Here is a 16137-nt window from a genome sequence, read left to right as displayed (position 1 = left end):
CTCTTACTCTGCACCAGTCTGGAGCCTTGAGTCTTGACAAGCTTGGCTGGCTCCTTGGGACTGTTTGTATGCAGTAATAGATCAGCGACCGACCGTCTCATCCCGAGCTAACCGGATAGCCGCCGCCGAGACCTGCTTCCACCACCATCTCCAGAGTGAACTCCCCAAAAAGCCAGCCTGCCCTTCTGTGCGGCTGGATCGCGAAATGGGCTTGACGCCTTACAGGCCGTGTGCCGTCCTCATTCCCATGAATCCCCTCCCAGAAACGGTATAGATACCAACCCAAGCCCAACCCAGGAACACCAGCCAAGCCAGTCCCAGCTCACCGTCACCGTACATGCCACTCTCCCGCAGCATGCTGCCCCCTACCAAACAAGTGTTGCGCCATCGCGCCCTGTGCCTATGCCGTTTGCCGGGGGCTAAAGCCATGGGGCGAACCCGAGCCGAGCAACCAAAGAACCAAACGCCTCTTCCTCCAGATCCCACAGCAACAAGAACAGCCAGTGCCTGTCCAGCACCTCCAACCCAACCCCTGGACCCCTGCCCGTCCAAGAGTCTCAGCACACGTCATTCTGGGCTCCTCTCTCACTCTTCCAAGCACGAAAAATTGTCCGCCGCCGCGCCGCCCAACCAGGAAACTCGCTCACGCAGAAACCGGAGTAGTTGGGAAACATGCAAATTCGCTAACGCACCTCAGAAGCAGAAGCGCGCCCAAGACATTTAGCGACCCAGGCAACTTCTCGTCTGGTGCAACAGGATGTCTGGATGGGTTCCACAACGGTTCTTTTTGAAACAAACGTTGGGCGAGACAGATTGACGCAGTGGTGAGTGCTTCAAGAACCAGCCCTTTTCCACGTCAGCTTTCACCCTTCCGTCCATCTTTCCAATCTTTCGCCTTCCTGCCGCTTTCTTTCTCGCCTTGCCTCCCTCCGAGGTTTTCTTCCCAATCGGTCGCTCCGTCCGGAGGAAAGGGTCTTGGCCATTGAGAACGCCGTCGGTCATGCGCCGCTGCCGTGATCCGCCCACTTTCCGGCTCAATTTAGTGGCTTCTGTTGAACTTGCGTGTAATCCTCCGGTGTCGTCGTCACTCTGCCTCCGCAGATCCAAGAGGGTTTCCCCCTTCACTTTATCTCCGTTACACTGTCACGGCGGGCGTCGAAGATTAAAAGGCTCAGCTTATTGTTTTGTTTTAGTCAATGATGCGTGCGCAAACATAAACACTGCTCGAAGCTATGTACGCATCTGCTCCCTCTTCCCACAAAAAGAAGCTCAGCCCGCAGTCCACGTCGCCCTCAATCTAAAGGAGAAACCCTAAAGAAAATCTCCCGCCCATCGTCCCCCTGATCCCCGACATTGGGATTCCCGTTCCCGCTGCAACATGCCAAACTCCACAAACCATGGATCTTTGCCTCATTTCTCCGCTACTGGCAGCCCTCTTTTCATATCGCGTTGTTTCCTTCACGGTCGCAACCCGTAATCCATTTTTAGAACAAAGAGAAGGGGAAAAGCCTAGAACGCCCCCTCCAGATACATCCCGGACACGGCGAGCCCCAGGGCCGTCGTGAAGGGGTACTTCTGCGGGAAGCCGGGCCCGCCGAACTCGGGATCGAGGCCGTCCGTCCCCGGATACAGCAGCGACGCCCACCCGGCCACCCAGTAGATGGACCCGAGGAACCCCGCGATGCGGAACGACTCCTTGGCCATTTCGGGCGATGTGGTGGGCCGCCATGTGAAGAAGAGCGTGGCGAGGCCGAGGATGAGGGAGAGCGTCATCGTCTGGGCGTTGTGGAATCTGCCAGCGGCATTTAGTAGCTGGGCGACCTGATGAAGGGCGCCAACAGCAGCGAGACATGGACTTACTTGGCGTGCGGAGGCCATCGCGGGTTGTGGATGTGCGTCTCATTCCAATCTGCAAGATACGCGCCGAAGAGCAGCAGGATGCCGTCGAGGGTAAGCAAGACGCGGCCAAACATCTTGCAGGTAATGTATGTGTGTGTATGTAAGTATGTTTCTCACGTAAGTTGAGCGCCTTCACTTCTGCAGCCTTAAAATGCCAAGCACCAATTGAGTTGCGGAAAGTCTGCCCAACCTCAACATCGGCATCTGGGTGGCAGAGGGGCTGCATGCTCTCTTTAAACGGCCCCCGCCAACGTCATCTGCAGAAGGCGTCCGATCTTTGACAGAGCAGAAACATGTCTCGCAGGAGAAGCCGCTAAACCAGACACTTGTTCTTTTTTTGTTTTTTTCCCGGGCGCAGAGTTCGCGCTCCGACGAGGGCCGCCTGAGTCGCCTTTCCCATGGCGCGAGCGCGTTCGTTGGCCCTTCAATGCCGGACTTTGGGGATCTCCGGTAGTTCCGGGCCCGGTCCCGATGAGGCACTGGGTGTCGCGCTTCGGAGCCGGGACGACTTCGGATGGCGATGGATGTTTACAAATACGCTGTTGGCGAATACGGCAACCGCGCGGGTGATGGTGTGTTTGAAGGAATGGTCTTTCTCGATCACCGAGAGCATCGGTTCGGATTACGCGACTTTACAAATGAAAAGACCAACTTCGTGCTGGCGGGTGACCTATCGTACAAGTTCTTCGGTGTTTTTCTTAATGTCGAAGTCGCGAAAGGATCCAATGCGACGGGCCACCGAGACTAACTGCTAAATCATGGAAAATGCTACGCTGCCGTTCAATTGTGCAACTGGATTGGTCATTCTAGCCGGGCCGCTGCGTCTATCTGGATTGTTCCGTCCCCAGATCTTTCCAGCAGGTCGCTCAAAGAAATCCTCATTTCATTGGAATGCTTTGGATTGGTTTGCGGTGCTGCTGTAGTTTGTCCTGCTCCGTCTCGTTGGCCGCTCGGCTTCGGCTCCGATGCGGGACAGATTTCGCCGGCGGCAGCGGCGCCGCGATGGGCTCCGCTCCGGCCCAGGAATCGGATCCTGCCAGAGTAACTTATGGAGCAAGATTAACACTATATCCAGACCTTTGTCGGCGGTTCAGCGTGAAAAGGTTGAGCAGAGTTGCATACGTACTAGCAAAGACATCCGACGCCTTGCAGTGTTTCACCCTTGCGATCGGACTAGTTTGGGGCCGTGAGGTTTGCTGAACTTCTTATTCACATATATCTTCAATGTCGCTACGAACGCTCAATAATCCTCCTAGGGCACCAAATCATACCTACGTGGAGTCATTTCACCAGCTCACATTACATAACTGCTGATGTTCCATCTCTCAAAGGAGTAGAAGCTTAGTGTAATGGGTTTACAGAGAGATAGAGATCAGTTTCTTTCTGTGCAAGATGCACTCTCGGACATGGGTTGGGGAAGTGGTCGTGCGGCCGCAAGGTCATGACGCCATCAAAACATCAAACATCGGCACCCGGGAAGCTCATCCCTACAACAAGGCTCAAGCTCCCAGGACCTAGTTATCGAGCTTCTTTTGACCTCTCACTCATAACATCCCTTCCGTCGTTGAGATCTATACCATTTCACATCATCTCACATCCAAAGACAGCACAATGGCCACAAGAAAAGTCCTCATCCTCGGCGCGACCGGCAAACAAGGCTCCGCCGTCATCGACGGCCTCCTCAACCTCCCGCGCGCCAGCCCTTCCCTCGAACTCCTCGCACTCACTCGAAACCCCGCCTCGGCCAAGCTCAAGTCCCTCTCCGAGACCGCCAAACCCAAGGGCATCTCCCTCATCCCCGTCGAAGGCGACCTCAAGTCGCCCATCCCCGTCTTCCGCGCCCACCCGCGCATCGACACCTCCTTCATCGTCACGACCCCGGGCAACGAGCACGTCGTCGGCAAGGCCTGGGTCGACGCCTCCATCGACGCCGGCGCGACCCAGATCGTGCTCACCTCCGTCGACCGCGGCGGCGAGGATAAGTCCTGGGTCAACCCCACGGACGTCCCGCACTTCTACCAGAAGCACGAGATCGAGGTGCACCTCCGCGACCGCGCCGACGAGCTCGAGAAGAGCGGGCGCAGGCTGCAGTGGACCATCCTCCGGCCTACGGCGTTCCTGGACAACACCAACCCGGGCATGTTCGGCAAGGTGTTTGCGTCAATGTGGTCCACCCTCCCGGCCGACCGCTCCCTGCAGTTTGTCTCTGTGAGGGACATCGGCCTGTTTGCCGCGCGTGCGATTGCGGAGCCGGAGAGGTGGGACCGCCGGGCGCTGTCGCTGGCCGGCGAGGACATCACCTACGCCAAGGCCCGGGAGGTCTTTAAGAGGGTTGTTGGCAGCGAAATGCCGCAGACGTATGGGTTCTTTGGGCGGGGCATGATGTGGGCGATTAACGACGTGGGGAGAATGTTTGAGTTCTTCAAGAGAGAAGGCTACGGGGCGGATATCCAGATGTTGAGAAAGGAAGAGCCCAGGTTGCAGGACTTTGAGACTTGGTTGAAGGAGAGCAGTGGGTGGAGGAATGAGAAAAACGGTATGTGAGCCAATGAGTACATGGTGGATTGGGAGTTATCTTGGCGTTGATTGTATTCCACTCAGTCCGTTGAAGACTGGGATGAGCTCTTAATTAAACTGAATGTTTCTCGCGCATCTGGAACGAGATTCTTGCGGTGCCTCACATTGCTTGAGTGTGAAGTTCGCGAAGCCTCACGGTCTGCCTTCCATTGATCGGCCGGATTGCCATCACACAGCCTCAGTATAACAATTACCCCCTCCGCTTCTGCGAAGTTATCCAGCAACAGCTCCTTGCCAAGACTGTAGGGCAGAGCGGGCGGAGTCATTTGTCACGATAATTCGACCACTCTTGACCATGCAGCGCCCAATACTCTGATGTCATTCCCGCCCGACTGCGCCGCATCAGCACATAGCACAAGCGACCTCGCTGCAAAGGCTTCCGCGGGTTGAAATCCTTCACCTGTCATTGGGACTTTTGTCACTAGACCGACTGTTCCAGCCCCACGGTTTCATGGTTGCTAAAAACCATTTTGCCAATTTGAACTCGCCAAGCCAATTTGCTGGAGCTCAATCAAGCTACCCGCGGCGAGCTGCCAGTCCAAAAAGTAATATTATGACGCCGAGCGACAGGGAATCTCTACGCCCGACTTGTGTTTGTCACTCGGCGCTAAGCACTTGGAGTTGTCGATCTGCGGTCTGGGGTAAGCAAGCTTAATTGCTTCCCCCTTGCGGATGGCACCGCCCTGGTGCTTCTCACGATGTTGCCTGCGTTGTTAAAAGGAACCGCCCTCTCTTTCTGAGAGTTTTCTTCCTGATGTCGAAAGAGTCAACCCCCTCTCCCATGTCGACGGATTTACCTGCATCTGATCAATCTCATCAAACCCTCCAAAATGCCTACCGCCACTGCAACCTCACAATACGCTATCACCAACGTCGGCCCGCTAACAACGGTCTTCACAACACCGACCTCCTGCGCGACCGCATCACCAGACCTGTATCTCGCAATTAGCGGCGCGTGGGGGAACGACCGTGTCGCCGCTTACTACAAGCAGAAATGTGACTACTCAGTGCTCGGCGAGTGCTTCCCCTCTGGCAAAGTGCTCGACGACGCATACTCCGCGGACAGCACCAAGGCGGATGCAGACCGCGCGACAATCGCGTACTTCTCTCCTGCCAGCCAATGCCCAGACTCGTACACGACTGCGGGCTCAGCCCACAGGGGCAGCGACGGCAACGTTACGTCGTCCGGCGTCTTCGTGCCGCCTGTTGTGACGAGCGGCTTACGCGACGGCGGCCTGATTGGCTACAACCCACCGCTGAACGTGTTGATGGAGGTTCTTGACGAGAATGAGACAGCGGTCGTATGTTGTCCCGAGTAAGTTTCTCGGATCTTTAGTTCAGCCACATTGTTAATCGATGGAATAGAGACTACACTGTCGGCATCAATGGCGGCTGTTTTTCAACAGTCCCGGAGTCCGTGTACGGTGAAAAGACAGCCTGCGGGAGGGTCATCCCAAACGATGTCTACACCCAGGTCACAGCCGCCATAACCTACAACAACACCGTCGTGACGGGTCGTGTGATATCGTACACCGTCTCGGGGCCCATTGCGTACAGCACTCGCACCGCAACGTACACGGCCTCTGGGATCACTGAAAGCATGTACCCCGTCGCGTACAAGCCGGCCGTCACCTTGGTGAACAAGGGCGAGGCCGGGGAGACTGGGGGTGCCAGCGGCAGTGGGAGCGGCACTGCGGCTCCTTCGGGGACGGGGGCTAGTGCAGCTCACGGCGTGAGGATGACTACCTCCGGAGGTGGTGTTGGAATCTTGGCTACGGTGTGGACTTTCGCGGCGCTGGCTGGTGTTGCGCTTGCCATGCCCTTCTAAGACCAGTGGGATGTTTTGGGGGTATGAAGAATAATGTACATGATGAGATACCCAAAGGCCTTTTGCTAGTATTTTGAAAAAGATCTTTTGAGCCACCTGCCTATTGAATTACGCTGCTTTGCCGTTGATCCGCATCTCCACTGCGAAGGATTCGCCGGCCGCTGGCCAGGCAGCAATCCTGCGCAAATCGATTCGACCTCAGGATTAGGTCTGCAAATGCCAAGGGTGGTCAGCGCTGGTCGTCTCTTATCGCGAATGGATCCTCGCATCTTCGGCACCCGGCGGGCCGCTTACCTCGTCACCTGCCATATATAAACAGGGCGGCTTTTTCACAAACGATCATGACAATGCTCATCTTATTGCTGTCTCTGATTTCAACCATTCTTCCATCATCGCGGTCGAACCAAGTCGAGTCAAGCTCGCCGAATAACGCATCACTTTTCATCCAGCAACAGTCCTTCCCCACCATCATCATGTCGGCAGAAGGGAACTATACACAGCTTAGCAATGTCGCCAATGACGATGACATCGATCCCGAACATGTCAAAATCTACATGATGACAAAGCTCACCGAAGAAGAGGAACAGAAGTACCTGAAGTCTATCGACGGAACGATAGGCCAAGACGAAGGGTCCTGGGTCCACCCCAGACTGGTCCCATGGACGTCTGATACAGACGGCATCCCCGACAAAGATCTGCTCGAATACTACAAAAAGATCAAACAGGCAGAAGGATCAGAGTCGGAATTCTATGGCTTCTTCGCCGACCGCAAGAGCGTCGACGAAGGAGGAACCATCCTGGTCGACCGGGCCTGGTACGCGCTCTGCACCTCGAAAAAGGCGAGCGAGCAGATCTCGAAGTTGGCGGGAGACAACGGGATAGAGATGACTGCTGAACGGTGGATGTCGATGCCCGGATATGCGGAGGATCTCATGGATCTCGCACTCGAGCGCGGTATCGTGTGGGGAAGGGAGGCTGGGGCGCAGTGGAAGAGTGACTGGATGAATTTGGACGTTTCAAACATGGATACGGGTGAGCTTCTCGAGGATGAATTTGAGATTGTTTTGGATCCGGGGTGGGATGCTGCACCGTTTTTGAAGAGGCTTAGAGAAGAGCTGGAGAAGACGAAAGAACAGGAGGAAAGCGGATCCTTATCGGTTTGAATTGGACTATTTCACCTGTGGCTACTGACGCAGACGTTTTGTTTCCATGAATGTACATCTTCCTTAGAGAAATTGAGTACAAAATGAAGGATAAATGACTAAACCATACCGAGAGCTCGTATCAAAGACAGAGCTCTACAAGATCGTCGTAGTACTTGGTATCAAGCCTGATGCCCTCCTCGTGGCAGTCCCGGATAATCCACGCGTTGTATCGGCGTCGCCTCTCTTTCCTGTCTTTGGGCTCTCCATACTGACTCTTAGAGTTTTCCAAATACCACTCGGCGATGACCTTGAACGCGCACATCTTCAAGGTTTCTGGAGCATGAAGATCATGAAGCCGTCTTTTGGCTTCGGACCACCCATCTGCGTCAACAGCTGAAAGCCACTCCTGTAATCCGCAGTGCTGCAAGACACTGCGCCTCTGGAGAGTCTGATGCACTTCCTTCTGTGCCTCCAATGAGTTCCTCAACAGGCAATACAGACACGCTTCGGAGTACTCAGGGGACCTTGCCGCTGCCTGTATTGCGTTCTTTCCGCTTTTGTCCGATATCCAGGGATTCGCTCCGTATGAGGTCAATTGTTGCAAGTGAGAAAAGACCTTATCCTTGTTGTTCTTTTTATCGACCAGTAACATCAACAAAGGCGTTCTTCCATCCCCGTCCCTGATGTTCGGGTCTCCTCCTCGTTCGAGAACTGTCTGGAATAGATCGTGGAATGGGTGTGTGGATCCGGTGTCCCTTACACAGTTCTCTGACAAAATATGCAAGAGGGAGACGCCTGGTTTTAGACCTGTAGATGGTGGGGCTATCAATTCAGCGGAGTAGCATAGCCATCGGCCTAAGGTAGTGTCAAAACTGTCGTCAATCCCTATGCTGGGCAATATCTCAATATATTCCACTGTCAACGACTTTCCCATAGGAACCAGGGTGTCTGGATTAGCCCCGGATTCGATCATGATGCAGATAATGTTTGTCCACTCGCGGCAAGCCACCCAATGCTTGAGCTTCCCTAAATTTGCCAAAAGCACCTCAAGGGGCATTCGACCGTCTGGGAACGGCATCGTGGCACTTGCTCCTCGGGAGAGAAAGAAGTCGAGGGGAAGTCTATGCTGCTGTAAGATATAATGAAAAGGGGTGAACCCCGACCGATTTGGGGTATTGAGAGTGCAAGGTTCGTGGTCGATGAGGGCGTGAAGAGTATTGTTCTCTCCCCTCTCCGGAGTGGAAGATTGTACCGCGATATGAGCTGGTGTGTTACCATCGGCATCTTTCGTTGTTGTATCCGCACAATGCCCCAAGAGAAGAAGGGCAATATCATGGGATGCAGCTAGATGCAGCGGGGTCTTCCCAAATTTTCCTTTAGCATTCACCGTAGCTCCATGGTCAAGCAGGAGGGCGACGATCTCCGCAGAGCCTTTCTCTGTGGCATAGTGAAGTGCCCCGTTGCCCAGATGATCTTTGACGTTGACAAGTGAGAAATCTTTACGTAATTTACGTAGGGCTTCTTCCACCTCAACCTTGTCCTGTGCGAGAACAGCCAGATGGAGATCTGTTTTTCCGTCCGCACGATAGGGACTGGAGAGAGGATCAGCGACCATTGGAGATCGAATTCGAGCAACCACTTCGGGAAAGGAAATATCGCTGGGTGGGGCGGGTACGCCGGTATTTCCATCAGAATATGAATGGCTCGCAAGGTTTGTTGGAGAAGAAAGCGTTGTTGGAGCACTGATTGTGGAGTTGAAACTTCTTGTTTGCAGTTAGCTTTTTCATCCATCTCATTGACTGCAGCATAGTGAATATATGCAGCTCACCTCGTTTCTATTGCTGAGCTCGACACGACTGGAAGAAGACCTCCTAGAGGTTCGTCTCCGGTGGCGGTAGAAGAACGAGCCAGTGAGGGGGAGCGAGCTTTGTCACTTGATCGTTGACCATCATGAAGTTTGTACTTCATATAGCCCCATTTGCGTAGCTGGTTGTGATATGACCGCTCCCTAAAGAGAAGGTCAACGCAATGAGCAGATATTAAAACCTACCATTCGATGCAACTTACGACGCTTTGAAGTCATGACGAGCCTCGATTATCCTCATCACATCTTTGAGTTTTCGATTCTCTTCGCAGTAAAGTTGATGGACATCCGCTCGAAGACTACGCCAGTCTTTGGTCATCTTCAGCATCTGCGGAATGGCTCGAAAACTGAGGAGCCAGTCACGAAAACGAAGTTGTTGTTATAGGTGTGTAGTCATCACAAGCACCATCTGAATACCCGCGGTTGAAGTTCGACAGGCGTCGCTTAGCCTGGATTAGATGCTTTATCTACTTGGTAGCCAAGTTCAAGCGCCTCAGGCTGCTGACAGGCAAAGCCGAGACGGGGCCAATTCCAACCTGCATATGCAGCTGAGCCGCCATCATAAATGATAAAGACGCAAGGTACTAGGTATGCAGCTCCTGCAAGTCTTGTTGGCCAACGTCACTGCAATACAATACGACATCAAAGTGCAAATTTCACTTGATTGGATGTCCCTTTGCATCCCATTGCCTCCCTAGTGGGGCCATTTACTGGCACTGCCTAGACCAGGGAAAATTTGCATTTTGCACATTCAGAGGTGATTTGCAGTTTCCACATGTGCAAGAACCAGCAGGCATCGCAGGCTTTGACCCATGTCTATCTGACAGTCGCTAAATGTGTTCCGCGATTAGATATATATGAGCTATCATATTGCAGATTATCTCGTCTTCACATCCGGGCTTGGTATTTTGTTGTTAAATCATCGGGCGGTCTGGCCACCCCGCCAGGGGCTGTCCGCTTCGATTCCAAGGCGTCCCCCGAGCATTGCAACCCGGCTTCTGGACCTTCTATCCTCTGAGATCGATGCAGTGCCTTAAGCCTTGCCGGCTTAGGAAAGCAACTAGCTCCACGGTTCGCATTGTCTGGGGCGGGGTTGACGGGCTACATGGGGCCTGAGCCTTTTTTGCAAGCTTGCACATGTGGTTCCGAAAACCACCCGCAGCATTGACTTCGCATCATCAAGAGCTAATGAGAGCCCTGCATGTTTCCCTCCCCGACAGTGTTTCTGCAGTTTCTCTGCCTGAAAATATTCTTGCATATCTGGACAGATCATTCACATTATCCGCCGGGAGCAATAGATGGTCAAAGTTTATGACTTTCATCATGCTGGGTCTTGACCCAGTCCCTCGTGTATATAAGGATCAACGTGAGCCTAGTCATAGGTCGCCTTGGAAAATTACACTCATTGAAGAGTTCGAGAACGATTCTTTCTCCGGCCACTGTTTTTTGCTTGGAATCTCAGACTGCGGTAGTATTGGACCGATTCCCTGTCGATTTACTCAGCGATCATTCCACTACGGTCGATATGGCATCGCGCAAAGGCACATCAAGACCATTGCATGCCGCTTCCGGGTACGGGTTCACAAACTTTCGTTACAAATAACCTCCCTTTCCGGACTGTGCTGACCTTCTCGAGCCGAAGGCCCGATACCCTTGACGCGCAGGGGGGCTCGATCCAACGACACAATGGCAATAGCTCCCTTCCTAACGACCATAAGTGGGGACAATTGCCGGAGCTATCGCATAATACGATTCAGCGGCATAATGAAAATACTGCCCCGGACATCGCTGGTATCGAAGAAGATCAGATAAGGGATGGACGGGCTCTCGTACGTAATCTTGAGTCATTGGGGCTCACGTTGGAGTCCGAGATAGTACACAAGGTGGCTAGAAACAGCCATGGAATGAGTCCTATGGAAAGACTCATGAAGGAGTCACAGGATTCCACGAGAAAAAGCTGTTGACTACATTTCGAAACCGGCACTTGGTGCACGAAATCATATTATGTACAGCTTTGTTGTGTTTATAAGAAGAGATGGCGGTGTAGAGTACAACCTGCTTGCGTATGGATTTCTGCTACCCATCTAGTCGAACAATCCTAGTCATGCGTACGGATTGCAGCAAGAATCCCTATCGAACCTCAATAAAGCCTCCCGCTGTCTTAGTTATTCACGTAATATCCCGGTGAGCAGTTTCTGCATGATGATATTGAACGAATCTCGAGAAATATGTGGCCTTTGACTGCCTGTTCTAAAGACATAGATTTTCCCACGCCAGCATTTTACAATAACTCACTATTACGGGCTCAATATCTAGCAGTAGGGAGAGGAGCGACAAAATGTACTAAGCACAGAATCTCCGCTATTATAGCCAGCCATCACGACGAGGCACTGAAATCAATGGCTGTCCTTTGCGACCGTCGAAAAATTCCTTGTATCTCTAAGATGGCACAAGATCAGAATATTCCTCTGCACTGTCAATGCGGCGGTTTGAAGTTACAAGAAGCTTGCCCTGGCGACCGTCGTTGATAGCGTCATGCCATACTCGATACTGCACAGATTCCAAACAGGATCAGGGACCTGAGTTGAACACCTGTTGACCTATTGGTGTTTCCCTGCGGAAAAGCTGGACTGGGTCTGGAAGAACAAAGTTCGTAAACTACGAGCATCTCAAAACACATTGGTCCATTTTTCTACCTTCAAGTCGATGTATAACGACAGGATTGGTTGATGCTCTTATTCCCAATCCCATACCAGTGATGTGCCACTGGACGCCCTTTCCTCGCATCTTTGGGGCAATCACCACGATTTGAATCTCCGGCCCTGCTCCGATGTCTACAATTGTGGTCCTACAGCGTCAGACGGTCTGGTAGGTCGAAAGGTGACACAAAAAAAGACTGCGTACCATATACGTTATAGCCTGCTCGAAGAAGCTCGATTGCATCCTTGCGAACACCCTTGTCGACAAGCTCGGGATCCCAGCCTTCAGCAAGCGCCAGCGGATGGTACGGCTGCAGGCCCCTGGATCGTGCGAGAGGGTCAGCAATTTGGGTTGAGAGCGAGGCAATCGTTGTTTCAACTTCTCTTACGGGTGAAAGACGTTGATGACTTCTCCGTTACTGCTAGAAAAACTGGATGCAGATTCCGTTTTCTCCCCGAGCTCATGTCGGCTGAATGGAAGAGAACTAGTGCGTGGTGATACAATTTCGTGTGTCCTGATTCTCTGCGTTTGATTCAATGCTTACGAAGAAGAAAAGAGTCGGATGACTGAGAGTGCGGGGCCCATGGAACTAATACCTCGGTCTTGCTGGTATCGGCACTGGCAAGCATCTTTGAGCATAGCAGAAGGCACATGGTTACTTGGGGACACTCTAAGAAAAGTTATGCAACAGCAGTTCACAGTTGTGTTGTCAGCATGATTGTGCCGTTGTGCCAAGGCCATGACTGAGACGATGCATGGCGCGTTCTACACTCCTCGCAAGATACGGTATACGGTGAGCGAAACTTCATTTGGTTTAGCGCGACCTGATAACCAAGTTCGCGCAAATACATACGCAGCTTGCCACACAAAAGAACTAGTATCTGCCGCAAATCCTACGCCTCGTAGATCCCACCATACCAATGTAAGCTCCAGGGATAAATCATCAAGCCATTGGTGATGTAGACCATAGCCTTCACAATCCCAAGTGTTAGAACAGTCCCTCAAAGTCGACTCAAATTTCTTCTATTTCCACTTGGTTTGGGACCTTGACCTGTTTAGTCGTCTCATTGCTGGAATTGCATGGTTTTAGTGAAGACGGCACCGTCCTTAGGATCATTGAATGGAAATGTAGAGACTAATGAGATGGCTCCTGCACAAAAGCAGAAAACGGACCCAACTATAAATACGCATCTGCTCTTCTTTCTTCAGCATCAGTTGAAACGCTAATCATTTCACAGCATCTCAAATCAAATTCCTTCAAGCTCAAACATGTCACCTTCCGTATCTTCGCCGTCTGTCACCACAGGCGACTGGCTCAATGCTGCAAGCTATAGAAGAACAATCTACGGCGCGAAGGGAACTTCTTCCGTTCTTGATATTCGGCTTCGATACATCATACAAAAGGTAGTACTTGATATCCATATGCAAAGCGACCTAGCAGCTGCCTGAGGTGACGGCTCATGTTCAAACAACGATCCCTCGCCTGGCTCAAGATCATTCGTTCCTAATGCGCGATATCCTTGCCAAAGTAGCCATCCATCTATCCTAGTTACATCCAAATCGGAAAGTCTATTAGCTTCAGGTCACCACGGACTTGGTCTGCCAGACTTCAGGGCAGCACTGCAGAACATGAACACGGACAACTGCGATGCATTAATCGCTTGTTCCAAAGGCTTGGTATGGTGCGCCTTTGCCTGGCATGAGTCATTCTCCACCAATACACAAGCGGTCTCAAGTGTTGGGAACCTTAGCTGTCTGCCTCAGTGGCTCAATCTCCTCCGTGGATCCTGCCTCATAGTCGAAGCGTGCAGGTGGTGGACGACTAATTGCCTATACGCTCTGCCGCCAGCGCTTGACGACATTACTGAATTCTCGAACAGTGTGGATGTCTGCCGAATATCTGCTTTGAAGTTGCGATTGATCTCCACAGTGCCTTCTCCGACACGTGTGGCCGTGACGTTTGCTCTCGCTGCTCTTGAATATTCCTTCGCACAAGCCTCTTTGCGCAACACCCCCTTCCGCAATGCAATTAACTATTGGGATGGTCCTTTACCACTCCAAAACAAAGAGCTGTGGGCCCTAATTGTGCTAGCTCATTTCTGTGTTCTAGTTCACCATTCCGAAACACCTTGGTTTATGAAGGAGCATGGAACACGACTCCTCTAGTCCATAAGGATCCTTACCAGCTTCTGTAAGCTGTGTGAGCTGTCAATGAAATGCTGAGACTTGATTATGCCCGTCTTGAGGATAATCAAATTAATTCTGAGAAGCTTTCTTTAATCTGTGTGTGATGGGTGTTTCATGCCCTCAGTCGCAACTGTAGGTACCTCAGAAGACGTAGTCAAACGGCGGGAACAACACACAACGAAATAGCGTGGCTGTTCATACCTGGCTGACATCGACTAGAACATCAGAATTAAACTCTTTCAACTTAATCAGCATCACACCCATGCGTTTACACATTTCCTGAACTCGACAGCCTCGTCAATCCACTCTCCGATCCACCCGCAGGTGAGACTACGGGTAGAAAAGATCCTGTACATCCCAGTCTAAATCATCAATCGCAGATGACTCATAATAGATATCCCAGTCTGAGTCCCAATCAGGGGCTAAGTCTGCGTCCGAATCCGTGTCCGAATCTGGATCTGCATTGCACGGGCTTCCTGTTTTCGAACAATCAGGGCGATTCGGCTCTACCCATTGCATCTGAGTATCGTTTTTCGTGACGAAGATCCGAATTACCTTATCCTTCTTGTGCCAATTGCCGACGCAGTAGAGTTTGACACTACGCTTTTGAAGCTCTCGAAAGATGAAGTATGCCCTCTGGTACACGGGCTGCAGCTTGTGCAAATGGGAAAATACCACGGAGCTGATCGCTCGAATGCCTGCATGTCGAGTTTTCCTACGATAACGTCTCCGCCAAATCCAGCCGCACTCTATCCATACCTCCTTGAGACTATGCATTTTCAGAGTCATTGCTAGACGATCGCGGCGGACTGGGTCGGTACAGTCGAGCAGGGGGACATGATAGCGCTGAATGTAGTCGAGGACTGTCTGCGCTCCGCTCCCCGGGCTTTGCAGAGTCCGTACGAGACGCTTATCGTCGGCTGCTACCTCTAGCTCCAGGGAATTGAAAGTGTTCCACGCATAAGGTTGGTGTGTAGTTGCGAAAAGGTCAATCTCAGGGAGTACCAGCGCTGTGACGGGCTTATTGTCCAGGTGATAGAATGCATTGGCTGGGCGAAATTTTCGTTTAATCAAGTGGCAGGTTGTTTTGCTTACCTGACGAAGCAGCCCTGTAGCTCGGAATCGTTGTCTAGGAACCTCGTTCCGATACTCATACTCCATTTGGTTGTGGAGCGCGTCCTCCTCGCTGGCAACCCCCAGGGAAAGTCTTCCAGTCCACGTCTCCATGTCGCTGTAAAGTAGTAACCAGGGGGTGGGTTCCTGAGATTCAACTGCTTCATCAATCAGAATATCGAAGACGAGCAAGAGAATATCATTAGGGACAAGTATTTGTGTCTCGGAGTTGAGCGTCTTTTGGAGACGCATATGAGCTGAATGAGGCGAAACCAAGTTTCATCGGTGTCGTCGGTGTCTTCGGTGTCTTTGGTGTTAAATAAAGGGTTGTAAGCTGGAGTGGTTGAATGAGTTTAGAGTATTGAAGTAGTTGCTATGTTACGTTTTACAAGTCTCATTTAATGGGTTGCTTGTTAGTAGGTAGCCAGCTTTTCTTATCTGGCGCACGAAAAGACAGGTGGTGCACAATGAACAATATGAAAAAACAATTAGGAATGAGAGGGACATTAAAAAGCGGAACAGTACTAAGGGACTTTTGAACAAAGACTACAAACATAATGCCACAAGTTCATATCTTCTGCGTCCTTTACCTGCTATTATACCGTCGTGCTAGACGTTCCAAACACAACGTCTTTCAAACTATGGAAATATGCCTCACGGGACGAAGGCGCTTATCAGCTGTGCATCTGATTGGGCCGCTTATGAAGGTGATGTCGGGCGCAAGTGGGTTTGTTGGTGCGCAGCTGATAATAAAAGGCTGGTGACCCCCCCCCCCCCCCCCCCCCCCCCCCCCCCCCCCCCCCCCCCCCCCCCCCTTTCCCCCC

The 16137-nt window shown here is 52.0% G+C and overlaps 6 protein-coding genes across 6 annotated transcripts; 3 read left to right on the top strand and 3 right to left on the bottom strand.

Moving 5' to 3' along the window:
• Nucleotides 1-1509: 1509 nt before the first annotated feature.
• On the bottom strand, nt 1510-1973 carry GCG54_00014408 (uncharacterized protein; the record flags this gene model as incomplete). Its single annotated transcript, XM_045414243.1, has 2 exons — nt 1510-1792; nt 1861-1973. The coding sequence occupies 2 exons, from the start codon at nt 1971-1973 to the stop codon at nt 1510-1512; spliced, it is 396 nt and encodes a 131-aa protein (XP_045270821.1).
• A 1537-nt stretch (nt 1974-3510) lies between these two features.
• Nucleotides 3511-4443, top strand: GCG54_00014407 (uncharacterized protein; the record flags this gene model as incomplete). The annotated part of the gene is made up of 1 exon (XM_045414242.1): nt 3511-4443. The coding sequence occupies one exon, from the start codon at nt 3511-3513 to the stop codon at nt 4441-4443; it is 933 nt and encodes a 310-aa protein (XP_045270820.1).
• Nucleotides 4444-5306: 863 nt separating this feature from the next.
• On the top strand, nt 5307-6304 carry GCG54_00014406 (uncharacterized protein; the record flags this gene model as incomplete). The annotated part of the gene is made up of 2 exons (XM_045414241.1): nt 5307-5791; nt 5842-6304. The coding sequence occupies 2 exons, from the start codon at nt 5307-5309 to the stop codon at nt 6302-6304; spliced, it is 948 nt and encodes a 315-aa protein (XP_045270819.1).
• A 473-nt stretch (nt 6305-6777) lies between these two features.
• Nucleotides 6778-7467, top strand: GCG54_00014405 (uncharacterized protein; the record flags this gene model as incomplete). The annotated part of the gene is made up of 1 exon (XM_045414240.1): nt 6778-7467. The coding sequence occupies one exon, from the start codon at nt 6778-6780 to the stop codon at nt 7465-7467; it is 690 nt and encodes a 229-aa protein (XP_045270818.1).
• Nucleotides 7468-7588: 121 nt separating this feature from the next.
• GCG54_00014404 (uncharacterized protein) lies at nt 7589-9632 on the bottom strand (the record flags this gene model as incomplete). Its single annotated transcript, XM_045414239.1, has 3 exons — nt 7589-9191; nt 9278-9457; nt 9517-9632. 3 exons carry the CDS (start codon nt 9630-9632, stop codon nt 7589-7591), a joined length of 1899 nt encoding a protein of 632 aa, XP_045270817.1.
• Nucleotides 9633-11971: 2339 nt separating this feature from the next.
• On the bottom strand, nt 11972-12332 carry GCG54_00014403 (uncharacterized protein; the record flags this gene model as incomplete). Its single annotated transcript, XM_045414238.1, has 2 exons — nt 11972-12147; nt 12218-12332. Coding segments are annotated over 2 exons (291 nt in total), but the record flags the coding sequence as incomplete, so codon positions are not given.
• Between the last annotated feature and the right edge of the window lie 3805 nt (nt 12333-16137).

Source organism: Colletotrichum gloeosporioides (assembly GCF_011800055.1).
Source record: "Colletotrichum gloeosporioides strain Lc1 chromosome Unknown consensus_6, whole genome shotgun sequence".
In the NCBI taxonomy this organism is placed as follows: domain Eukaryota; kingdom Fungi; phylum Ascomycota; class Sordariomycetes; order Glomerellales; family Glomerellaceae; genus Colletotrichum; species Colletotrichum gloeosporioides.
The sequence above is the reverse complement of the archived record's forward strand: the minus strand, read 5'-3'. Positions and strand labels throughout refer to the sequence as shown.